Genomic DNA, 27,646 nt, shown 5'->3' with positions numbered 1-27,646 from the left:
TTGGTAGAATATTATTCGAGGTGTTTAAAAATTTATCGATTTTCTTTTAAATTCGTTTTTTTTTTTTATGAATAAAAATTAATTTTTGTTTTTAATTGAATATTTAAATATTTTTTTTTAACATTGATCCTTTTTAGTTGAAGATTCATTTAATTTGTGAGAAATTAAAAATTGAATGTTAAATAAATTTTTTTGCTGTGGAAAATTCCGCGTTAAAAGTTTAACTGACTTCTAGAAAATGCGTTTTCTGACTTGCAAAATTAACGATTTGTTTGCAATTTCTTATCTTTCTTTGTTGAAAATTCAAATCTCTAGCCCAAAATACGTCTTTGTGGTTTCAAAATTAATCTTTTTCGGGTAAAAATACAACCGTTTTGTTTTAAGATCGTGTTTTTTACATTCAATTTATCTTTTTTCATTGGAAATTCAACTATTTGCTTGATAGTTTAAATACTTGGTTAAAAATTCATTTTTTCAATTTCAAATTTATCCTGTTGGTTGAAAATTCATTTTTTTTTGTTGCTTGGAAATTAAAATATTTTTTTGAAAATTTGTATTTTTGTTTTTGAAAATTGATGTTAATTGAAAATTTAAGTATTCCATTTTTTGTTTAAAATGCTGATCAAATTCAGATCTAAGAAAAAAAACTGAACAGTACTTAAAATATTAAACCTATTCTTTTCAAACTAAATGACTGACATTTTTACTTCGTTTCACGAACAAATTAAAACAATATATTATTAATTTGCATAAAAAAGCATTTTTTCTTTTATCAAATTTGAATTTTCGCGGAATAATTAGAGCAGGGAAGGCCACCTAGCGGCTAGTAAACGCACCTATGGCGACGAATATCAACAAAAAAGAATAAAAAAAAACATGTTTTTGATGACAACTACAAGAAAATACACATACGAAAAGCGTTTCTATCATGAGAAGATTTTCAATTCAAAACAAAATTTTATTTTCAGAACTTATAGCTTCATAATTCTTGATAATTATTACAGATTATTATATTGAAAATGGCCGGCATTGTTTGGATCAATGGCCTCAAGTTACCACAAAATGGGGCGGAAACCGGCGCATTAACGACATATTTTGACTAAAAGTCAATAATTGAAAAACAACTCCAAACTTAACTCGCGTGAAACCTAAAATGGTAAATGATCCGAAAAAAAGAAATTCGAACATTTTCAGTTTTTAAATTGTCTACTTTTATTGATCAAATATGTATTTTTCTCAAAGAATTTCAGTGACGTACTGAAACTGGAGGAACGCGGAACAAGACACCGGTCTTCCACAGAACAGAGAGAACACGGAACCCGGTATTTACAAAGAGTATTTTATTTATTCGTTAACAAATGAAAAAAGCCTGTGTTTGTTTACCAATTCTGTGCGCCTAAAATCGACAATTGCACCATCGATCAGATAAACACGACAACGGAGATATTATTGCGAAGAAATGTCTTCAAGCGAGGCAACACTTTCACTGACTATCGAATTCGGGTAAATCCACGCGGCATCCTAACCTCACTCTGCATATTTTTTCCGAATTACCCCAATAAAATAATACATAACTCAACCCAAATTTGGATTAATACTATTAATTTAGTATTGTTTAATATTTTATGTTTACCACTTGAAAAATATGACGAAAAAAGATTCTTTTTTCTGTAAGTACGTGGTCATAAATCATACACGATTTTCAGGGGTGGGGCTGAATTGCTGTTTGATAAGACGAAAAAGTACGAAGTTGAGTTACCTGCTGGCGAGGAATGTAAGTCAATATTTTCTCCTCACGGATTTCTTTCTTGAGTTTTTTTTATAATTTTTATTACTCGGCAGGGACTTTGAAACGTTTACTGATCTGGATAAAAGATAACCTCCTGAAGGAGAGACCGGAGCTTTTTCTCCAAGGCGATACAGTGTAAGTTTGCAAGTTTTCACCTATTTAAATTTTTTTAGGGGCGAAAAATACTTTTTTGGAGGGGCTTACGTTTAATAGTCGCGGAAGGTAAATTTTAGATAAAAGATAATCTTTTATGCCTGAGATTAAAAATACACGTCGGTGATTAAAACGCGCGATGTGCAATTTTTCCTGCAAATTCAGCAATTTTCTCTGACTTCCTTCAGTGTCTGGAAAGATTGCAAAAGGTAAGAGCCGCTAGGTAGCGCTAACTGTTCTAGTTAATGTTCCGCGAAAATTAAATTTTTTTGATTGAAATCAATCGTTTTTGATACCATATAGTTAAAATTAATTTTGTTGGCCAAAAATTAATATTTTTGGTGAAAAGATCATTTTTTTTGTTGATAATTTAACCTGTTTTTAAATATAAAAAAGTTAATGTTTTTAGTTGAAATGATCAATATTTTATTAAAAATTCGTATTTTTTTGGTAGAATAATATTCGTATTATTTGAAAATTTACCGGTTTTGTTGATTTTTTAAAAAATTAATATTTTAAACTGTTCATTTTTTTCTGTTGAAAATACAATTTTTTAAAGTTGAAAATTTATATTTTTTAGTTGAAAATTCAAGTGTTTTGTTAAAAAATCGTCTTTTTTGGTAGAATAATAATCGTATTGTTAAAAATTTAACTGCGTGGTTGAATTACTTTTGTTTAAATTTATTTGATTGATTGCAGATTCTTCTGTTTGGTTCTAAAGTCATCTTTTTTAGTTGAATTATCAACCATATAGTTGAAAATTGATCGGTTTGGTTAAAAATTAATATTTTTTTTGAAAAGATAATTTTTTTGTTCTTGCAACTTGAACCTTTTTTTAATATAAAAAATATAATGTTTTTAGTTGAAATTACAAGTATTTAGAAAAAATTCGTCTTTTTTTTGGTGGAATAATATTCTAATTGTTTGAAAATATTTGAAAATTAACAGTTTTTGTTGAAAATTCTTTTTTTTTTATAATAATCTTTTAACTGAATATTGAACTATTTTATATTTTTCTGTTAAAAATTCGTATATTTTAGTTGAAAATTCAAGTTTTTTGTTAAAAATTCAACTGCGTGTTTGAAAGTTGAATTAATTTTTAAAAATTTATTTCATTGATTGCAGAATCATCTGTTTGCGTGTGAAGTTATTTATTTTAGTTAAATTATCAACCACAGAGTTGAAAATTAATCTGTTTGTTTAAAAATTAATATTTTTGTTGAAAATCGAACCTTCTTTTAATATGAAAAATTAAATTTTTTAGTTGAAATTATAAATATTTTTAAAAAATTCATTTTTTGTTGGTAGAATAATATTCGAATTTTTTGAAAATGTTCGAAAATGGTCCGTTTTTGTTGAAAATTCTTTTTCTTTTAATAATAATTTTTTAAACTGACTATTGAACGGTTCTATTTTTTCTGTTGTTGAAAGTTGAATTACTTTTGTTTAAATTTATTTGATTGATTGCAGATTCTTCTGTTTGGTTTTAAAGTTAATACAAAAGTTTGCTTCTTTCGTTAAAAATGCAAGTATTTTGTTAAAATTTAGTCTTTTTTGTACAATAATATTCGTATTGTTTGAAAATGTTTGAAAATATACTGATTTTGTTGAAATTTCTTTTTTTTTTAATGAATGCTTTAAACTGTTCATTTTTGTTGTTGAAAATTAATTCTTTTCAGTTGAAAATTAATATTTTTTAGTTGAAAATTCAAGTGTTTTGTTAAAAATTCATCTTTTTGGTTAAATATTAATATTTCGTTGAAAATCTAACCTTTTTTAAAATTAAAAGTTTTTTCTTTCGTTAAAAACAAAACCAGTATTTTGTTAAAAATTAGTCTTTTTTTGTTGAAAATGCTTTTTTTTAAATTAATTTTTTTCTCAACTGAAAAATTAGTTTTATTTTTGGTTAAAAATAGATAATTATTATTTGAAAAATTAAATAATTTCTGGAAAGTTCTTCCTTTTTAGTTACATTCAACGGTTTCTAATTTTTAATTGTTTTTGGTTGAAATATCAATAAGTAATACATTTTTTAGAATTTACCTTTTTGGTTAAAAATACAATTATTTGGTTGAAATAATACATTTAACTATTTTGAGGAAAATCTTTTTTTTTTTAACGTAATTAACTGAAAATGTAACTGTTCCATTATAGTTTGAAAAGTTATCTCTTTTAGTTGAAATATAAACCATATTGTTAAAAATAAATCTCATTGTTAAAAATGAATTTTTTTGGTCAAAAAAGAGTTTTTCGTTGTTGAAAATTACACTCTTTTCGAATTATTTTTCCTTTGACTTGAAAATTTATCTTTTTTTATTATTCTTATTGTTTTAAAACTCATCTACTTTGGTGAAAAATTCTCTACTTTGTTTCAAACTTGTTTTTTCTTTGCTTAAAAAATGTTTTTTCTTTTTTAGTTGAAAATTTGGCTTTTCGATAGAAAATCATTCTTCTTGTACTATATTATGGGATTTAAGCAATGAAGTAAAACACAGCATTTAATCAGGGCAATTTCCTTTTTATCATTTGTTTATTTTACTCTTCGTGCACAGTTTCTAGTTAGTTCTTGTTACGGTTATTTTTCGTATCTCTTTTTTAGATTATTATACATTAATCACAGCAAACTGTTCCATTTTTGGTTAAAAAATGTATCTTTTTTGTTGAAAATTCAGTTTTTTGGTAGAATTTTATTCGTATTATTTAAAAGTGGTTGTAAATTTACCTTTTTTTTTATAATTAATATGTTAACTGAATATTTAACTATTCATAAAAAAAAATTTTTTTATTAGTTAAAAATTCAAGAATTTTTATTAAGCTCGTCTTTTTTTGTAGAATATTTATCTATTGTTTAAAGTTGTTTGACTCGTTAACGATTTTCTTGAAAAATAATCTTTTCTGTTAAAGATTAATTTTTGAAACTGAATATTGAACTTTTACATTTTCTTGAACATTCATCTTTTTTAGTTGAGAATTAATTTATTTATGTAAAAAATTGAATGTTAAATAAATGTTTTTTTACTAACTTTTTTTAACTGACAATGTAACTACACCAAAAATCTTCCTAGTTGAATTTGTATTGAGTAGAATTAATTTTTAATAAAAAAAATTTTTTTTATGAAACAGTTTAATTTTTTAACTAATATTTAAATTTTATTCCAAATAGTGGATGTTTCAAGTTCAAAAGATAAATTTTTGTATAAAACAATTAAATTTTTAACCCCACAATATGAGTTTTAAATAAAAAAGTTAATGTACAACTAATCAGTTGAATTTTAAACAAAATAGTTAGATTTTGTGTTTAGGAAAGAAAAATCAATTTTCTACTAAAGTTAGCTAATGTTATTCTTAAACAAAAAAAATTTTTAAGGAATTAGTTCTGCTTTCAACAAGCGAGTTAAATTTTCCACTACAAAGTTAATTATATATAAATAAATTTATGATAATCATTTTATTACTTATTTATTTATATAACAAAACAATTCAATTTTTAACGAAACATAAAAACAAAATTTCAATTAAAATATATGAATCTTCAATAAAAAAAGTACTTTTATAAATTTAGTACCACTTTCAACCAACAAATTCAATTTTCGTCCTAAAGGTTACCTTTTAATCTGTCAGTTGAATTTTTAACGAGAGATCTAAATTTTTAGTTAAAAAAAATTAATTTATAACCGTACAAAAAGCAATTTTCATCTAAAATATATGCATCTTTAACAAAAAAAAAAATGCTATTTCAAGAAAGTATTTTCATTCTGAACCTAAAAAGTTGATTTTTCAATAAAAAGTGTACTAGTTGATAATATATATTTAGCTAAGAAAATATTTTCATTTTAAATAAAACACAGTTGATGTTAAAGCAAACAGTTTAATACAAAAAAGAATTTTTTGCAAAACAGTTCAAATCTTTTGCCGAATAAATAAATAGTTGAATTTTTAACAAACAGTTTAATTTTAATTAAAAAAATTAATTTTTAATACAAAAAACTTTTAAATAAACTATATGAATCTTTAACCAAAAAAATAAATTTTTAAGAAATTTGTTCAATTTTAAATCGAGATAACTTTTTTCACTTAAAAGTTAATTTTCAACCAATCAGTTAATTTTTCCGTTGAAAGGTTAATTTTCAATTTAAAACAAAAAAATCATCTAAAATATATCAATATTCAACCAAAAAAAAGATCTTTTAAGACAGTATTTCAACTTTTAACCAACGAGTAGATTTTTCAACCTAAAGATTTAAATTTTCAACGAAATATGTAATGTTTTTTATATTTTGTATATATCTAAATAAAAATTTTTGTATATATTTCTATAAAAAATTTTGTGTTTATGATAAAAAAGATGGATTTAACAATCAAAAGAGAATTCTTCAATTGATGAAAGGAATTTTTGAGAAAGTGGTTCAACTTTTAAACAAGGAATTGAATTTTCCATACAAAAAATACAAATTTTTAACAAAATATAAAAAATGTCAACCAAATAGTTGAATTTTCGATTCGAAAATATGAATGTTTCACAGAGCAGTCTTTGAATTTTTTAAATTGAAAAAACCTGGAAAATTCTTTGAATTTTGCTCATGGTTTTGAAATTTTTATTTTCCTAAAGACAAAATAGGTTTGACTGAATTATTCCACACTGCGATAGTCACGGATTTTGAAGAAAAAAATGTTGCAAAAATCACGGAATTTGTATAAGAGCTTTAACTGTCAAGGATAAGAAATTTGAAACTTTTTAACTTGAACTTTAAATTGTTTTATTTCATTAATAAACGATTCTATGATGAAAATGTTACAATATTAAGATTATGGTATGGAATAATGTTCTTAAATTCATCATTTTAGTTAAAAATTCATCTTTTTGGCTAAAAATTTATTTTTTTCATTGAAAATTTAACTATTCCAGTTGAAGATAAATTATTTTGGTTTAAAATTCATGTCGTTGGTTAGAAGTTTAATTACTTGGTTAAAAGCTAATTTTTTTTGTTAAAAAATTTATTTTCTCAAGTTGAAAATGTAACTATCCCATTTTTGGCTGAAAATTATTATTTTTTTTTCAAATTGAAAATTCACGATGTACTCTTGTAAAGGATGAACTACTTTGTTAAGAATTAATTGTTTTGTTTGAAGATTCATCTCTTGTGTTGATAATTGAAATGTTTGATTGAAAATTTGTTTTTTTGGTTGCAAATGAATTTTTTTAAATTAAAAATTTAATTAATTCCTGTTCAAGATTCATCACTTGTATAGAAAATTCATCTCGCTGGTTAAAAGTTTAACTAATTCGTCGAAATTGAATTTTTTTATCAAAAAATTCTTTGTTTATGTAAAAATATAACTAAAATTCCATTTTTGCCTGAAAATTGATTTTTTAAATTGAAAATTAAATTACTTCAAATTCCTCTCTCAGGCTGAAAATTGAAAATTTGTTATTTTTTATTAAATTTTTTACCTGAAAATTCTATAAAAGTGTTGGATATTCGAGCCGAAAATACGAGTTTTCTACAAGACAGTTGAATTTTTAACAAAAATGGTAATTTTTAACCTAATAGAGTTATTGGTAGACAAAATAATAATTTTTTTCAACAAAAAAATTAAATTTCTATAGAAAGAGCTGAATTTTTACTTAAAAACAAATTTTTAGTTCAGAAAGAAAAAAAAAGTAAATTCTTTAATTTTCAAGCAAAAAAAAAACGCATTTTTACAAAACAGTTGGCTTTGCTACCAACAGTATGGCTTTTTAACAAAATTATTGAATTTTTAACAATATAATTCAATTTTTAGCCAAATAATAAAAAGGTTTAACCATGTGGTAATTTATAGACTAAAGAATAAAAATTTAAATAAACATTGAAGTTAATTTTTAATATTTTTAAAATATTAGGCTAGAAAACTGGAAATTTTTGTTTTAGAAATAAAATTAATATTTCATTAGCTTGACTTGAAAAATCTTATGACATTATTTTGACACTTTTATATAAAATTGTGACACTATTTACACTATTTTTATTTTTGAAATGTATCCGAGAACTGAAAATGTCTTTTTCTTTTCTATTATAAAAATTTTATTTATTTTTAACAATTAAAATTATAAGCTTCCCGATATTTAACATTTTTTTTCACCCTCTTCTTTTAGTAAAATTAATTTTTTAATAAAATTTCAGAAGACCCGGAATTTTGGTGTTGGTGAACGATGCAGACTGGGAATTACTGGTAAGAATAATTTTTTGTACTCAGTTTTTGTTTTTCGTTTATGTTTGCAATATAAAATGTTTTAATGCATATAATTCTGTCTTCGAATAGGGTTTTTTTTTCAATTAAATTTTCAGGAAACGCGCTTTGGAGTGCCCTTCGATTGATAGAGTAACAGAAATACAAAAACGTATTAAAAAAAAATTGTTATTTATTTTTTTTCTGATGTTTGGTGTGAATTGAATTTTTCTAAATTCCAGCGTTTCGTATATGGAGGGAATTTTAAGCAAGCAGACAATTTTTGCGACAAAAATTAGTCGCAAATTTTTTAGATTATCTCAGTTTACTCTAATTAATTCAAAATTTAGTATTGAACTTTTATTTTTTTAATTATTTAGAAATTAAACTATTTGTTTGAAAATTATGTACTTATGTGAAAAATTCGCCGTTTTTGTAGAAAATTAATCATTGCGGTTTGAAAATTAATATTTTTGGTATAAAATTGAACTATTCCATTTGAAAATGTATCATTTTTTAGTTGAAAATTTGTCAGTTTGGTTGAAAATTGATCTTTTTTAATTGAACATTCAACTTTTTTATTTAAAGATTCAACTATTTCATTGAAAATTCATATATTTGGGTAAGGGTCGATTTTTTTTTGTAGAAAATGATCTTTTTCCTTGAAATTTAATCTTCTTGTTTTAAAAAAAATTTTTCTGTTAAAAATTCAAGTATTACAGTTAAAAATTTGTAATTTAAGCTCAAACTTCATCTTATAGGTTGGAAATAAAATTACTTGGTTGAAAGTTAATCTCTTTTGTTGTTGAACATTAATTTTTCTGGTTGAAAATTCATCATTTTAATTTAAAAATTCATTTATTTGGTAGAAATATAAGATATTTGATCAAAAACTTGTTTTTTCTTTGGATTAAAAGGAATTTTCTTGTCGAAAATTGAAACATTTTGTTCAAAATTTCTTTCTTTTTTTTTGAGTACAAAATGATTTGGCTTTTCAAACTAAAAATGTATCTGTTATTCCAGTGAAATATTTAATAATTTTAGAAAAAAATTCATCTCTTTGGTTGAACATCCATTTTAAAAATGATATTTATTATTATATTATAATTATTATATTCATTTGCTCTTAAGTTGATAATGCATATTTTTTTGGCAGTAGTTAATCTCCTTGGTTGAAAATTTATCTTTGTGGTCAAAAAATCAATTATTCTAGTTAAATATTTACAATTTTAATTGATATTCATCACTTTGTTTGAAAATGTAACTATTTTTTTGAAATTTAAATTTTTTTGTTGAAAGTTATTTTTTTTCTGTGGAAAGTCATTTTTATAACCTAAAATTTAATTATTTAAATTTTGATTGATAATTTATTTTTAAGGTTAATATTTTTAGTTGTTAAAAATTGAACTATTCTAGTTAAAGATTCATCATTTTAGTTGAAAATATTTAACTATTTTCTTGAAAATCCGTTTCTTTTGTTGTTAAAAATGAATTTTTTTAACTAAAAGTTTAACTATCGCACTTTTTTTGGAAGATGATATTTTTTTAGTGTAAAATTTAATGACTGAAACAATTGAAAATTAAAAGCGTTTGAAATTGGAAATTTTGGATAAACAACATTTTTACTAATATTTAGGAATTTCCAAAATTCAGCGTTAAAAATTAAACTGGTAAAAAAATGTAAGTGAAATTGTTGAATTTTGATTTATAATTAACAACCGAACACTTATTTATTTTAGAACAATTCTACTTATTTATGATAATCAGAGCTTTTGAAAATATTAAAAATTAATTTGAAACTTGAAATGATTTCAAAAGAATAAAAACATTTTCTTAAGATTGCTAGGAAAATTAAAAATGTTTGTTCTTATTTTAAAAATTATTTGACATTCAAATCATTTTAAAAGATATTTAGAATTTATTTAAAACTTTTAATAATAATTTTACGTTTGAAAAAATTCGAAATCTGTAGAAATCTTAAAATTGGTTAAAATGCTATAATTATTAAAAATTGTAAATTGATTGATTTTTAAATTTAGAGCATCAAAAATTATAATATGGATTTATATTTTTTGAAAAGAATCTGAATATTTGAACTCTACAATTGATAAAGGTTAAAAATTCTAACTTTGTCAGTTTTTATGCATTTTATTTCAAAATGTTCAATTGAAAACTGTTGGTACTTTTATTTTATAGGTGTGAGTTATTGACTATTTGAATACAACTTTTTTGAATTGCAAGAATGTTAAATTTCAACTTTAAAAGTTTAAAATTTAAGAATTCCACCCTGAGTACTTTAAATTCCAGTTTATCTTTCATTAATTAAAATGGATCCGAACTTTTTTTTTCTCGATCTGGTACAAGAAATTTTCGAGAAGAATTATTCTTCTGTCTTAGAACAGAAAATTTTCCAAAATTGGTCAAATGAATTATGATTCTGACGCGGAACAGTGAATTTTCGAGAATAATCATAATTTTGAGTTGAAACAGGAAATATTGTGAAGCCTTAGAAGCTTACAAATATCTTAATTAAGAATTGATAATACTGTTTTTTGGCATGGAAAGTGCCGGATTGGTTTCATGTACTTTTGAAATCACGAATGTGGAATCCATGCAAGATAAAAGAGGTGCACATTTGAAACCGATGTGAAACAATTATAAGCACTTGGTTCAAGCATTGTACCAACATATTTTTATTTAATATCTAAAGCCAGAATTTTATTCACTTGTAAAATAAACAAAAAATAAAAATAGCAAAGCCATTCTGCTTTGGAAAGAAATTTATTTCAAGGAAATTCATGATAGGAAGTATTAAAAGTAAAATGATTGAAATGTTGAAGAAGAGAAATTTAAATCATAAAGAATTTATTTAAAATCTTGTGAAATTTAGATTTAGAAGGAAGGCGTTAAAAAAATCCCTGTTCCAAGTCAGAATTCTCTTTCAAATTTTAGACAAAGAAAGTACTTTAACTAGTTTTTAGGTTTAAAGTATTTTCAAAAGAAATATTTCTGAATTATAATAGAAAATTGTGTTACATTGTTTGTAGCTAATTCTTTTTTTTTTTAATTAAAAATTCAAATACTTGGTTAAAAGTTAAACTCTTTTGTTATTTTTAATTATATTTTTTTGATTGAAAATTCATTCCGGGTTGAAATTAAAACTACTTTCATAAAAATAAATTTAAATATTTTGCTGAAAATCCTTTTTTTTCTTGGTTAAGAATGGGATGTTTAACAGAAAATTTGACTATTTTTTTGTTGATTAAAAATTGATATTTTTCATTTAAAAATTTTTTAAAATTCAAATGGTTTTACATTATTTATTATTATTTATTATTATTATTTATTTTTAAAGCTAATCAGTTTGATTGTCAATTAAATCCCTTTCTTGAAAATTCATTTGTTCCATTTTTTTCAGTTGAAAATTAATCTTTTCTAGTTCAAAAATCAACACTTTGGATGAAAATTGGTCTTTTTAATTGAAAATTCAACTATTCCAGTTGAAAATTTAACTGTTCTATTTTCTATTGAGAATTGGATATTTTCTACCTCAAAATTCACCACTTTGGATGAAAATTTGTCTTTTTTAATTAAAAATTCAACTATTTCGTTAAAAATCCACGTGTTTTATTTTAAAAAGTCAATTTTTTGGTATAAAATTATCTTTTTCTTTCTAAGTTAATCAACTTGTTTAAAATTTCTTCTTTTCGATTAAAAAATCAAGTCTTCCAGTTAAATATTAATCATTTTAGCTGAAAATCCATCTTTTAAGTTGGAACTTTTCTTGTGCTGATAATTGAACTATTTTGTTAAAAATTGGTTTATTTTTTGAATGAATTTTTTTTAAACTGAATATATATTTATTATTCTAGTTGAAATTCCTTTATTTTAGTTAAAAATCCATTTTATTGGTTGAACATACATTTTTTACTAAAAATTTGATATGTTAATTTCACTGATTAATTATTTATTAATGAAACATTAATTAATTTCACTGCGTTTTGGTCTCTTGGTTGCAAAATCATCTTCTTGGTCAAACATTCAATGATAATTTCGACTAAAATTACCCTAAATACGCTATTTTCAAATGATGAAGTCCTATTTTCAAACGAAAAAAAATGAATTTTCTAATAAATACATAGACCTTTATCCGAATAGTTGAATTTTCAACGAAGAAGATTAATTTTCTAGTAAAAAACACGAATTTTTAATAAATTACATGAATTTTAAACTGAGTACTTTAAATCGAATATGTTGAAGCCAAATTTTATTTGATTAATTTTTAGTTTATATACTATTTTTTCTAAATTTTTCTAACTAAATAGTTTAATTTTTAAAATAAAAAAGGTCAATTTTTAACCAAAAGTGATGTAGTAACATTGTTATTGCGCAGAATTAATATTTAATTGAAGAAATAAAAATAATCTTCTACAAAGCAGTTTAATTTTGTACCAAATAGTTGTCCTTTATGTGCTTTGAGAATTTAAAGAGAATTTATAAGCATTTTGAATTAGGATTTAAAATATTCTTTAAATTTCTCGGAAAAATGTACCGCTTTAAATTGGAAAGGGCGCTTAATTTAAAAAGTAAAAGAAGTGAAAGTAATAGAAAAAATATTATTCGTATTAAACAGTGCCTGATTGAGTGTTCCTGAAATTAAAAATATTACAGCAACCAAATTTTTGTTTCCAACTACATTTTAAACACTTTTTAGTTTAGTTTTCAAATAAAAATATGAATTTTTAACCAAATAGTTGAATTTACAACCCAAAAGATTAATTTTCTATAAAAAAAGACTCATTTTATACAAAGTACATGGATTTTCATCTATATATGATCAATTTTCAACCATAATTAGAATAATTCAAATATTAGAAAAATAAATGTTAAATAAAAAAAAACGAAATAATAATAGTTTAATTTGTGGTTAGGAAATTAAAATTTAAAGAAAAAAAATAGTTTTCAGCAAAATTAATAAATTTTCAACTAAAAATATAAATTTTTAAGCGAAAATGGAAGTTACAGTTTCAGTTATAAAAATGAATTTTCCATTAAAAAGAAACGAATTTTCGGCCAAAGAAATGAATTTTTGATCTCCCAGTAATTAATTAAAAAAAAAAAAAAGAATTTTTGATCGAATAGTGGAATTGTTCCACCCAAAAGATGAATTTTCTGTAGAAAAAGCGAATTTTTAACTAAATATATTTTTTCAACCAAAGAAAAAACTACAGAAATTAATTTTAAACCAAAAAGATAAAGTTTTAACTAATGAGGGTACGCTTTTAACAAAAAAAGTAGGGTGTTCTACGAAAAATAGAATAATTAAATTTTCAGTAAGAAACCTAATTTTCCTTTAAAAAAACGTAATTTTTGAACGAAATTGTAAAATTTTCAAACAAGGATATTAAATTTCGATCAAAAAATGATAGATTTTCTACTAAAAATGGAACAGTCACATTCCCAGTGTAAAAAAATTAATTTTATATAAGAATAAACTAATTTTAAACCAAAAAGATCAATTTTCAATAAAATATTTGAATTTTTAAAGGAATTTAAACCAAAAAGAGGAGTTAGTCATCAAGAAGCTTATATATTCTCCCATAAATTTGAATTTCCAATCAAATACAGGAACTTAAATAAAATATTTCAATTTTTAACTTAATATAAATTTTGAACTAAACATGGACGGGTTAAATTTGCTGTTAAAACAGTTAAATTTCAAACAAAGAAAAGCAGGGTTGCCGCTGTACCGGGAAAACCGGAAATTTTTTTAGATCGGGAAAAACCGGGAAATGATAGTGAATTTTTTTTACCGGGATTTTTACAAATTATTAGAAGAAAATTGAGTCTGCGTTTGATTTCAACAGTTTTTAAGTAATTAGTTGAATTGTTATGTTTTTCAATTATGCTATTATTTAGCTTACAATGCGTAATACAAAATTTGTTTACTTAAAAAATTTTCCATTTTAAATTTTTATTTTAAAACTTACATTTTTAATTTAAAGAATTTTTGAATGCTTTCTTAAAGACTTGAAGAAGCAAAAAATAAAAGCCTTTGATGTTGAAAATTTTGAATAAAAAACATTTTTATTTAATGAATAAATACATTTTTTTATTTATCTGTTCTTTAAGTATTAAAAAGTGAACAATAATTGATTTGAAAAAACTATTTTCAATCAGTTAAAAGTTTTCAGATTTTAACGTTAAAACTTAAAGGGTTTCAATTTGAAAGCCTTAGTCATTAAATAAATGTGAACGTATGACTGAAAGTTTATAAACTATTTTCAACTTAAAAATAACTTCATAATAATATATACTTAATTAAAGGACTGAGAAATTGTTTAAATATTGTTTCAGTCGAAAATATTCCATTTTTAACCCATTCAATGTGAAATTTTTTAATTAAAAAAATAATTATTTAATATTTAGCAATATTCGAGTTTTTATTTAAGGCAAGTAAATTGAAACCAAATATTTAAAAGTAATGAATCTTTAACTGAATTGTTTGACATACAAAACCTGGAATCGTTAAAATTTTGAAGAGCCTTTAAACTTTGAACGTTACAATTTTAATTTTTGCATTTAAAAAACGTTTAATTTATATGTGAAATTTTTAAATTTTGATGTTTACAGATGAACATTTGTAGGAAAAAATTCAGTAATTTTAAGAGTTATTTAGGAGTTTTATAAAGATTAAAAATTATCATGCAAATTTTAGAAAGTTTTCTTAAAATTTTCTAGAATCTTTTTAGAAAATTTTTTTAAAATCTTCGAAAAACTTTTTACATATTCTCTTTAAATAATTTTTCAAAATGAAAAATGTTTTCAAAATGAAAAATTATTTTTAATTTTCCTAAGAATCTTAAGAACATGTTTTTATTCTTTTAATGCCTTTCACAATTCTTAAAAAGAATCTATTTTTTGTTAGTTTAAAATATGCGAAAATCTACATTTTGATTTATATTTGGCTATTATTTCAAGTTTGACATAAGTTTAAATCTTTTCAGAACTTCCATATATCTCTTAAAATTACTCAAATTTCGCCTACAAATAATAAATGTTCAATTTTTATTTATATATTCAAATTGTAAAGAAATTTTCTCAAATTTGCAGGATTTTATGAAAATCGTAGAAAAAATTCAATTAATTATGAGAGATAATTAAAAGTTCTGAAAAATTTCTAAAATAATTTTAAGTTTAAAACAAATTTAAAACAACTTCTAGATTTCGCAAGATTTTGAAATAAAATTTTGAAGCTTTCCAAGGATTTTTAAACTATTTAAAAGGAAAACAATTGAATTTCTAATTTAAGAAGTGGTCAGTTAAAATTTTTTCAAATTTTCAATATTTAATGTTTCTAGCTTGAAATGATGTAATTTTGAAAATTTTAAAGTTAATTGATTGTTTTTTTAATTTAGAGCATTGAAAATGATAACGTGGATTTATATTTTTTTATTGAGCAATTTGAATACAAAATGTTGTAATTAAAAACTTTCAATTTTAAAACTTCAAAATTTAACAGTTCCACTTTTAGTGCTTTCATTTGCAGTTAAGTTTTTATTACCTCAAGTGGAAAATTTTTTAGCTTTAATGTTCCATTTTTTTAATTTTATTGACTGTGAAAAATATTTGCGAACCGGGAAAAAACCGGGAATTTATTTCGTCGTTTAAAACGGCCACCCTGAAAAAAAATTTTCAACTGAAATGATTAATCATGAACCAAATAAATTAATTTCTATCAAAGTAGTTTCACTTCCAACAAAGTAGTTGAATTTTCAATAAAAAAAGTATGAATTCTCAACGAAAAACGTATTATTTGATATTTCAACCAAAACGGATTTTAATTTGATACTAAAAATAGTTTATTTCAAGCAAAAAAGATGAAATTGCACAAAAATAGTTTGAATCCTCAACTAAAAGTGATTGACTTTCAACTAAATATTTTCCATTTTTGACCATAATAATCAAATTAACTCTAGTTTTCCGAAAATTCCCTATCTCTATCAGGTTTTCCCTGACATTCCCTGACTTTCTGAAATTACCTGACCAGTAGGAACTCTGTACTTTAAAAAAGTATATGTTTATTTTACTCTAGAATATTTCTGTAAAAATATATGTAGTAATTAGGATTTATATATTTTTCTCAACAATAAATGTTTTAAATTCTGTTAAATGCTCTGTAAATGATCTGTTCGGGCTTAAATGCTGAGCATATTTTCCAGCTCATTTGTTCAACATAAATTCTTGGGCATTTAAGAACTTTAGCGACAAGTCACTGAATATTTCAGGTAAAACTAGTTCTTTCAAGAGCACGATTGGGCGAATATCGAGGTAAATCTAGTTTTAACTGATATTTATTTTCAGTTAAAACACGAAATCAGAATGTATTAAAATTGTTTTTCGGATTTTAACAAAAGCTCTTGTTTTCTTCACGTTTTGACTAGTTAAAACTAGTTTTGACAAATGCTCCCGGTATTTTTGCGTTTCAACTAGTTAAAACTAGTTTGACCTGATTTTTGGTATACGCACTGTCATACAAAATTGTTTTAAAAACCTAGATGTAAAATTTATAATACTGTTTCTTGGCATGGATAGTGCCGGATTGGTTTCATGTACTTTTGAAATCACGAATGTGGAAACCATGCAAGATAAAAAAGGTGCATATTTAAAACTGATGTGAAGCAATTATACGCATTTGGTTTACGCATTGTACCAACATTTTTTAAATTTATATCTGAAGCCGTTTATTCATCAGGAATTATTTTTGAAGAATAATGTTCAGAATTCAAAATTCGAAAGCCATACTGATTCGGAAAAAGTCTTATTCGAAAGAAGTTTAAGTTACGGAGTATGAAAAGGAACTGAAATAATAGAACTCAATAGAAAATCCAACTATTTTTGGTTTGAAGGTAATTCTTTTTGGTTTTAAAGTCTACTATTGTATTTTTTGTTTCATATGCATCTTTTTTCCTTAAAAATTGTACTATTTTGTTGAGAATACGATCTTTTTTATTTTGTTAAAAATTTCCTTTTATAAAACAAATTAATAATTTTTCAAAATGACATTTTTTAATTCCTGTTACTCTATCAATTGAAGGACACCTTAAAAGGCATTCCCTAATAAATGCATTAAAAATTACGAAAACTGTCGAACAGAGCACGAGTTAAAATGAAAATTGGATTTAAATCGATTTTTTCAAAAAAGTTAGCACTAGTTTAAAAAATAGAGAAGAATATCTGTTTTCTTCTGTTTTGAAGAAATTTCCCCTTTTTCTTGTGTCTTTGTTTACATTTTTATTACGGTTGGAAGTTCTACTATTTGATTGATAATCTAATTATTTTGTTGAAAATTCGTTTCTTTTTTTTATTGAGAATTAACTTTTTTTAAACTGAAAATTGAACCATTACATTTAAAGTTGAAAATTTATATTTTTTAGTTAAAAATTCAACTAATACTTTTTGTTAAGCATTGTTTGATAATTCAACTGCCTGATTGAATTTTTTTTACCTGGTTGAAAGTTAAACTACTCTGTTCAAAATAAATTTTTTGTAAGGATTCATAATTTTAGTTGAAAAATAGTTCTTACAGTGGAAAATTTAAACAATTTTTTCAACTGAAAATATAACTATTTCATTATTGGTTGAAAATGTATATTTTGAATTGAAAATTCAACTATTTAGTTAAAACTCATATTTTTGTGAAAATTGAACTATTTTGGTATAAATTCAAGTATGTGGTTAAAAATTAAACTATCTATTTGAAAAATGAAATATTTGGTAAAAATATTGCATTATTGGTTGAAAATGTATATTTTTAATTGAAAATTCAACTGTTTTGTAGGAAATTTATCTATTGTGTTGAAAATTCGTCTTTTTTATTGAAAATAAGTTTTCTTCTTTGAACATTCAACTTTTTGGCTTTAAATGTAACTATTTGCTTAAGAACTGGTCTTTTTTTGTTCAATTTAACTGGTAATAAATTTGTTTCTTCTTTGTTGAAAATTAATGTTTTCAATGGAAAATTGAACTATTTCATTTTTGGTTGAAAACTTTTCTTTTTTTTTTTTATACAAATATTTGGCTGAAAATTCAACTATTTAATATAAAATTCAAGTGTTTTTGGAAAAATGCAATTATTTAGTTTTCGGTGGAAAATTCAATTGTTTTGTGGAAAATTGATGTATTTGATTGAAAAATCGTTTTTTGCATATAAAATTAATCTTATTTTTCAAAAATTCATATTTTTGGCTGTGGATTCAATTATTTACTTATAAAGTCCTTTCGGTTGGTTAAATTAAATTTATTGGGAAATTCTTTTTCTTTTTGTTTATTAATTATTATTTTAAACTTAAAATGTGACTTCCGTTTCTTGTTGACATTTTTTTAAATTAAACTATTTGGTTAAAAATTAAATGATCGTTTTAAAAAATTAATGGTTTAAAATTCAACTGCTCATTTTAAATGTTTCGTGAAAAATTCGTGTATTTTGTTGAAAATTTGTTTTTTTTTTAGCAGAAAATGAAACTGTTTTTTTTTGTGGAAAATCATCATTTTCGTTGAAGATTGAACCATTTTATTAAAATCCCGTGTTTTTCAGTTGAAATTCGTTTTTCTTTGTTCAAAATGAATAGTTTAATCTGAAAATACGACCATTCCATTTTTGCTTGAAAACTTATATTTTTTAGTTGAAACTTCAACTATTTTGTTGAAATTCATCTGTTTTGATTAAAAATTACATTCTTGTTGAAAATTCATCTGTTTTGTATTTTTTAAATTCAACTATTTTGTTGAATGAACTTTTTTAGTCGAAAATGTAACTGTTTTCTTCATCCTTTTGGATTGAAAGTTGAGCGGCTGGATCGAATAACTGCACATAAATTTTTTTCGGTTGGATTGTGACGAGCTCTCCTTGTTTTCAAAACTTGTTTAGAACATTAATTTTTGGAAATTCAGTTCAGTTATACATGAAATAAGGCATATTAGATCATTAGAATTTATCTTGTTTGCTTGCGTTAAAAATTTATCTATTTTGTTACAAATTTGATTGTTTTGTTGAAAATAAAACCCTTTGGTTTTTTTATTTGTGGTAGAAAATTCTACTAACCGTAGAAAAACTGATTAGGAACGCGAAAGAAAGCAAAATAAACGTGAAATTCGTTTATAGCTAAAGGCTTTATTAATGGGGGGGGGGGGGATAAATATAAAAAAATTAGTAACCTAGTTTATGGATAACTCCTTACTGCATCCGGTCCCTAAATTTCACATATGCAAAGAGACGATATTATATATAAATTTGATAAAAATAGAATATCTGATACTGTAAAGAATATTCTGGATAGGGGTTGTACGTTCAGATCAAGCAGTATAGGATATAGAGCTGGGCGTGACGTCTGACAAATGCTCGGTGCCCGAATACCCATGGCCATTTTTTGCAAACGGCATAATATCGGTGCACAGAAGGGTGAAAAATAAGGAAAACCGACTTCCATCCTCCCCGTCGGCCAGGCAGTCTCGGTGAAAGGGCGCAAATGGCCTCCGTTTGCCACTCCCACAAGAAAATTATCATTTTAAATTTGTAAATGTACAAGCCGCACTCCTCTGAGAGCGAGGTGAGGGTACAAAAGGGTAATAAAAAGGGAGAAATTCGGTAGGGAAGGATGATAGGCTCAGCCATTATTATGATACTAACTCACATTTCGCGAAGCTCGTTTCATGAAGCTACAACCCTCTCTTCTTCCCTGCCTTTCTCTTTGAAAATTCTAGTTCTTTTTATCTTAAACTTCCTCTTTTGCATGCCAAGACACGATCACTGTGGATTAAGTATTTATCATTTTTATTCTCATCTCGCGTTTTTAGCACTGCGTGTCTATTTAAATCAGTGATGCTTAAATGAATTTATACATTTTGTAGAAGTATGAATAATAATTGTTTTAAGTCATCAGAGTCTCAGGTCAGGAAAAAGTCATTCTTAAAATACCCTGTAATCCCTCTACAGGGTGTATACTATATTTCGGCCATCAAATTTCCGGTATTTTCCCGGTTGTGAATATCAAATCACCTCTTTCTAGAAGGACCAATAAAACGCATTTAACATAAAGTTTTTCTATGTGTAATTTTATATCTTGTGATATCTTATTATGTTTAAACAAATTAATATTTGTGTAATTTATGGTGTTATGTAAAAATGAATACAATTATATTAGATATATTGCAATTTATTTATTTCAACATATGATCGCCCTCGCCACTTAATTTTTCTAAAAAACTTTTGAAACTAAATACGGGAAGTACAATTTACAATCCTTACAATAATCCTTAGACATAATGTTGAATACCTTTGGTATCAACGATTAATTAATGATTGACTATTAAAGAGTTATTGCAGAAAAATATTTTTAGTAACTGTTTCATTATAATTATTTGTGTTTTTAACATAGTAATGTAAAATTCACTTGGTAGTAAAATAAATGGGCCTTCTCGGGTTACAACCTGATATCTGGCAGCTTAGATGACCCTTCCTATTTTCTTGCGCTCGAGCTCGAGCTCGATGCTCATAGGGGCGATGTGTTGCTCAACCGGAGGCTAGGCTAGTGTACATTATTTATTGCAATTTGATCTATACAATTTATACTGCATTATATTTATATGCGGCTATTTTCATTTTTTACCTTAATTGTCAGCACCTATTTTACTGAAAAATGTCTAAAAATATGCAATTTTTTGTCAAGATACCCACTCTAAATAAGAAAACGAAATTTTTAAATCGAAAACGGCGATTTTGGACAAATATGCGCGGATTCTACTTGTCATTAAAACTTGTGTTTTTTTGAGTTAAAGAAATTAGTAACTATTTTCATACTTAAAAAAAGTTTTAAAAGTGTGTTACAATTCTTGGTCTGGTTAATTTCATATTAGAATGAAATTCCGTTGTTTATTAGGTAACGTCATACAGTAGCTTATGGTTAAGCACCACCTCGACCCGGCGAGCATCAAGCTCGAGCTCGAGCTTAAACGCAGGTCAATATAAAGAGTCTGCTAAGTCGCCAGGAATCAGGTGGTTCTCTAAAAAGACCTTAAGTCAAATAGTTAATTTTTATAGTAGACTTTTTCAATAACTCTGTTTTAAAATGTCACGTATATATTTTTTGTTGAAAAATTGTTATTTTGTTTAGTTAAAAACTCGTCTTTTTTATAAAAAATGCAACCGCTTCGTTTAGAATGAACCGGATAAGATAAGATTTAGTTGAAATATTTTTTTTTCACATGTTTTATTACTAAACTTTGTACTTTAACGTAGTTTTCTTTCGGCTCTTGCATTTCCTCAAGTTCGATATTTTATGTATAAAAAAGTTCGAACGTTCAAAAAATGTCGAGGTTCAGAAAAAAGATGAAATAATTTTCAGCGAAGTTCCTACCCAAATGAAGTACCTAAACGTACTTTATTATACTTTAATTCATTTTCCAAAGTTTCAGTTTGATATTTTATTTACAAAAAAAGTTCTTGGGTTTAAAAAAATATTCAGTGAACTGATAAAGTTAGGTCGATAATATAGGTATTTGGTTGTGTCACATATCTGTTTAATTCGGCACAAATGACATTAATATTTATCTATATAAAAATTATCTACATTATATTGTTTACTGATTATTTGTTTATAACTAAAAGGAAAAGCAAAGTAAGCAATTTCAGAAAAACCACAACTTTCAAAAAATTATTGATGAAAAGATAGTTATAAACAATGATAATTTGTTTTGACAATTATTTTAGTTAAATTTTATTAATTTTTACTATGCTTTAAGTTCTAAATGAAAAGTTGCCAAAAAGTGTATAATTTTGAGAGAATATTATTATAGATGCTAATAAATTGTCTAAATAAATATTTCCGTTCAATTTAATTGATTATTGTTTTGATCTACATGAAAAGTTTAAAATGAGTTTAAAAAATTCGGAAAACCCGTCATTTTCTACATATATTTTAAGAGAACATTGTTAAAAGTGAATTATTCAAATAATTATTTTTGATAAATTTGATTAAATATTACAATACTCTAAGTGAAAACTAGACAAAAATGTGGAAATTTGGAAATTTGAAAACCGCAACTTTCTAGCCTTATTTAAAAAGACTATTATTGAAAATAATAAGTACATTGTTTAAACAATAATTTGTTTTAACTTCAAATCATTACTATCTCACTATAAATGTAAAATGGATAAAAAGTGGAAAATTGAAGAAAAACATGCAACCTTTTAGCATTCTTTTAAGAGAATATAGTTATAGATATTAATAAATTTTTCAAACAATTACTTCTGTTGAATTTAATTGATTATTGCCTTGAGCTAAATGAAAATTTGATAATGAGTTGAAAAAATTCTGAAAAAACTACGACTTTCTAAATATATTCTATCAGAATATTGCTCAAATTTATAATATATTGTTTAAACAATTTATGAAAACGAATTTCGCGATTCGCGCTCGCATATTTATTCTTTGTATTTGGTATGCTTGAATAAAATTTTATCAGAAAGATCTCTTTTAGTTCGCAGTATTTATAGCTAAGAATAGGATTTTTGTTTTCATTTAAAATTTTATTGATAAATAAAAATATCCTACAAGTCTTCTTTTAGATTTTTTACGTATCTCGCGTCTTTTGATAAAATATTCGAATTTTCGATTTTCCCCATATTACTTGCGATCATTAAAAAGAAAATTACGATTCCTATTGGAAAATGGTTCAGACATTTTGTAGGACTTTTCAAAATCTATAATTTCTCTTTGAGTCTTTTGTTCATTTTTTGCGTCGTTTGGTTTAAAATTTGAACTTTGTGGTGTATAATTTCGGACAATTCTAATACTTTCTCAATTATAAATGATGAGAATGTAATAAATTATTATAAATTTGTACCTCTTTTCTGCGTGAACAACTTTTTTCTATCAATTTGTTTTTGTACCCTTTGTCTTTTATCCACAAATGTTTCATTCTTATTTTTAATGTTACTTTTATGATTAAAACCAAAATTACGCGTCCTATCAAAAAGTGATTCATAATATTTTTTTTCTCATTCGGGTAAACAATTGTTGTAAATTTGTAGATGTTTTTGGGGTTAACAATTTTGGTGCATTCATCTTTTTTCGTATCATCCATATTATGACTACAAAATAGAAATTTTAATTATTTTTTGTGCAATCAAAATGTAAATTTTTGATTTTTCAATAAAATGCAAAAAGTTTTTGTGATCATCTTATAGGGCTTTCAAAAAACAATGTTTTCTTTTCTTAAATTTTTTCATGTCGTGTGTTGTTTGACTCAAAATTTTCATTTTCAATTGATTATTTAAATTTTATAAATGCTATAATTCTGATAATTTTTTTTCGAAAAAGTCATTAGGATAAATTATTTGTCTGTCCGAGTACTACCAATAGTTATTCTTATGAATAAAACCAAAACTACGCTCTTTATAAAAAAGTGATTTATAAAAAATGTGTAGATATGTTTTAGTTGCACAATTTTTGTTAAATATTTTTTTTTTAACTTGTGTCGTTTTTGAGAAACTTAAATTTTTTGTATTTCAATGTTATTTTTTACGAACAATACAAAAACTGCGCTTCTTATAAAAAAGTGTTTATCAACAAATTTGTACATCTTTTTTTGGATCAAAATTTTGTTTTATTTATCTTTTTTCGTATCTTGCATATTTTGACCACAAAGTGGAATTTTTTATTTTTCTTTGTTTTTCGTCCATATCGTGCGTTTCTTTGTTTTTCGTTCATATCGTGCATTGTTTGGCTTAAAATTTTGATTTTTAATTGATTTTTACAATTTTATAAATGCTCGAACTTTGATCATTTTCTTTTTTTCGAAAAAAATTTAGGACAAATTGTTTGTCTGAGTGCTGCGAATATCCCTATATAAAATTAACCCCTAACTGGCACTGTTAGTACCAATATACGTAACTGGCACACTGGGTAATTAATACCCTAACGCGTTCAAATGAGTTTTTCGCGGCTGGTATCGAATATTTTTACACAACAAAATTATCCAGTGTATTTCAGGGTATATTTCTGAAGGTCAAATTGGTTTAATAGCTATTTATTTATATTAAAATAATAAAAAAATGGTTGGAAAAAAACTAGCAAAAAGTCAGTTTTTTCACTTAAAAAATTCAAAATAATTTATATTTATTTAAGTGCGCTAAAATAGTTATAAATGAAGTAAAAGAGTAAAAAGAAACATAAATAAAAGTTTTGTAACCCAGCAAGTTCAGTCTTGACCTGCACAGTCGCTGCAGATACTGGTGCGGTGCTTATAGCACATTGGGCGCCTGCATGAGCAACAGGCCAATTCAGGCTTTCTGCCATCTAAAAAAACAAGGAACTACGAAATAATGAATACAAAAAAAATTTATTTCACTTTAGATGATAAACTTACGTTGGCACTTTATCAAAAATCACAAAATTAACTAGCAAAAGTTGTTGAGAAAGAATCACTTTTGGTTCATTGATGAGACACGGGGTAATTAATACCCCCACAATTTTTTGAGTCTATTTTGAGCGACTACCCATCGTATGTTGACATTTGCCGCTCAATACTAACCGACTTTACTTTTAGTTAGTGATGTCAACTACTGGTAGATGTCGCCACACGGTCCATTTTATCGAATTTAGTACGCTTATTTTCAGTTCAAAACTTTTTTGGGGTACTTTTTACCCACAGTGCCAGTTAAGGGTTAAAAAAAATGGTCCCAAAATTTTTGACTCATAAAGGATGGGAATGTAAAAATCAAAACATTATGGCAGGAAGTTGCTGCAAGTCTTTGAAGAAGTCTAATATTTCAGAAATGATACACTGCGGATTGTATTATTTTTCAGGGCCAGGGTGAATATAAGCTGCAGCGGAATGACACTGTGCTTTTCATCTCGACGTTGCACGGTGGTTAAAGTTTCTTGAGCGCTCGGCAAAAGAATAGGCAATAGAGAGCAAGCTCATCGTTACTTTTGAGCCAGCAGCAGCAGCAGCAGCAGCAGCAGCAGCAGCAGCAGCAGCAGCAGCAGCAGCAGCAGCAGCAGCAGCAGCAGCAGCACCCCTGCTGAGATACTTTCGTTTGGAGGCCGTCATAAAATCTAGTGCAGAAATAAACAACCCAGCAAGAATATGAACGCCGATAAACGTACGTGCAGACCTACATTATGTTTTTTATGGGGTGTCCAATGAGTACCCCTTCTTCATACTCTCTTATCCGGCTTTTCATCTTCGCTCAAAAATTTTGAGCACTCGATTAGTTAAGTCGTATAACTTATAGTGATGAAGAAGTGCTGTTACTTTTTCAAACTGCCGTTCTCCGTTATCAATTCGCTCTGATAATATAATTAAAATATTAGAGTATTAAATTCATGAGAGAATCTTAAGGGGTTAAACCACTGTAGAGCACGAAAAAATAGGCACATTTCGGGAATTTTTTTTTATCAATAAAGAGATCAGTCGATATTTTGTAAAATGGGATTTAAAATACTAATAATAAAATACAGAGAATATAATTTTTTATTTGTTCATGACAAAATGGCGGCTGCGCAGCATTTTTCCATCGGCGCTTTTTTTAAGGTGTCCACGGCCGGAAATCTAAATTTTTGATCTGGATCAAAAATCCAATTTTTTTCAGATTCTATTGAACAACAGCAACAGGCGTACATAGGATTTTTTTTTCGATTGATTTTCGCGACATGGTGCACTTTTGAAAAAAAGTTTAATATTTCATGAAAAAATGGTTACAAAATTTTTTATTAAAAAAAAGTATGCATTATAAAGAAAATTCTACGTACGTCGCTGGAGAAAGCAATTTTGAATGTATTTTTAAAATTTCAGATTGATTAGTGAGGATGTGTTCGAGTTAAGATTCCGGCCAGTTCAAAAAACATTTTTTTCGCCCTCCGTCTTTTGGTATATTATTTTGAAAACCCAAAAATACATTTTCAGCAAAAAAATCAATTTTTTAAAAATTTTACAGTGGTTTAAATCCTTAAATTAATTAGTGAATAATTCAAGTAGGACTTGTAACAGGGTTGCTATAAGATCTGGAAAATCTGTAAAAGTTCTGGAAAACCAGGAAAATTCGTGGAATTTCGTAGAAACTTCAAAGTCTTAATAACTAAGAAATTGTTAAGACCTTTAATTTTGTGCATTGATATTTTTTCACAGGACGAACAAACAAATTTTTAGCTAGAAGTTTTCAAATGTGAAATTTTCATAGAAGTATAGAACCATGTGTTCCCCAAGATCTCTATATTGAAAATGTGATAACCGTAGGAAAATTATTTTGTGCAATAGAAGGGAAAAAATGCTCCTTACCCAATTTTCCATCCCATAAATTAAAAAATATATTATTAAAAAAAAAACGAAACTATAGTAGAGACTTTTTCTGTTCTGTCAAATATATGGATTGTATTTAATAATATGCTAAAATTTCGAAAAATGTTTGCTCGGAGATTAAAGAGTTTTATAAAAATATAAGACTGACAACCGGATAAGGACCAAAAATAATTTTTTTTTAATGTTACTTGATATAATATCTAGCCAAAGCGATGGAAGTATATGGCCATTATTTATTTTTATTTTTTTTTATTTTTGTCTTTGACGGCGGAAAACTCAAATAATCCTTATCCAGTCGCCCGTCTCATAATTTAAAAACCAGTTTTTCTGAATGAAAGGCGAAACAGTTTTTACATATTTTTTTAAATTACTTGAAAGCGTTACCAAGATTATCAAAAACCGAATTTTAAAGAACAGAAACAGGATATTTTTTAGTAAATGTTGAAAAAATCTTTAAAAATACCAATTCAAAAAAGTCAAATTGTGTTATAGAATTGCAAAAAAAAGATGTTTATAGTAACATTAGGGAGGGTTGTTTGGAATTAATTATTTATTGAAAAGCCCTTTGCATTCCCTGATGGAAACAATTTTTATGAATTTGTACGAAAACTTTTTATAATTTTTCATACAAATATGTAATGTGCAATTGCATATTTATTAAACTTTTTAGAAATTAATAATTTTTCACATAAAAATGTTAACGCTTATGAAAAATTAAACCTTCATTTCGAAGAGGTAGATTTTTGCTTAAAAAATATCAAAAACTAAACCTTCATTATGAAATCATAAATTATCCTATTTATCGATAGGGAATTGTATTTATTTATAACTATTTGTAGAAATTCATGCTTTTTTAAAGCAAAAATATGAAAAACTACAAGTAGTTTTGGCAAATCTTAAAATATCATTATTTTCTGTGAAAGTTCGTAATTAAAAAAAAAACTTTTTAAAATTATGACAAACTAAACCTTTATTTTTGTAGATTTGTCTTTTTTCCGTTTAAAATACGCCTGTATGGGCACCTCTTTGACAACAGCGCCAACTGATACATGAACTATTGGGTATCTCAAAGTGATTAGAACATTGTTAATGCAAAAAAGTAATGGATGTCAATTAATTTTTAACGAAAAT

At 25.1% G+C, this 27,646-nt stretch overlaps 2 protein-coding genes across 2 annotated transcripts in view; one reads left to right on the top strand and one right to left on the bottom strand.

Moving 5' to 3' along the window:
* LOC117175800 (probable serine/threonine-protein kinase kinX) overlaps positions 1-2,070 on the bottom strand; it is a 52,737-nt gene extending 50,667 nt beyond the window's left edge. Inside the window, exon 1 of the mRNA XM_033365548.1 lies at positions 1,760-2,070. The gene's annotated coding sequence lies outside the window, so the exon portion shown is untranslated. The remainder of the gene's footprint in view (positions 1-1,759) is intronic.
* On the top strand, positions 1,319-27,095 carry LOC117175801 (ubiquitin-related modifier 1). The gene is made up of 5 exons (XM_033365550.1): positions 1,319-1,503; positions 1,707-1,774; positions 1,843-1,924; positions 8,107-8,155; positions 25,021-27,095. Exons 1-5 carry the CDS (start codon positions 1,460-1,462, stop codon positions 25,087-25,089), a joined length of 312 nt encoding a protein of 103 aa, XP_033221441.1. The 5' UTR covers positions 1,319-1,459; the 3' UTR covers positions 25,090-27,095.
* Positions 27,096-27,646: the final 551 nt, after the last annotated feature.

The sequence above is a fragment of the Belonocnema kinseyi genome, chromosome 7 (assembly GCF_010883055.1).
Source record: "Belonocnema kinseyi isolate 2016_QV_RU_SX_M_011 chromosome 7, B_treatae_v1, whole genome shotgun sequence".
In the NCBI taxonomy this organism is placed as follows: Eukaryota; Metazoa; Arthropoda; class Insecta; order Hymenoptera; family Cynipidae; genus Belonocnema; species Belonocnema kinseyi.
This window is presented reverse-complemented; position numbering and strand designations above follow the sequence as displayed.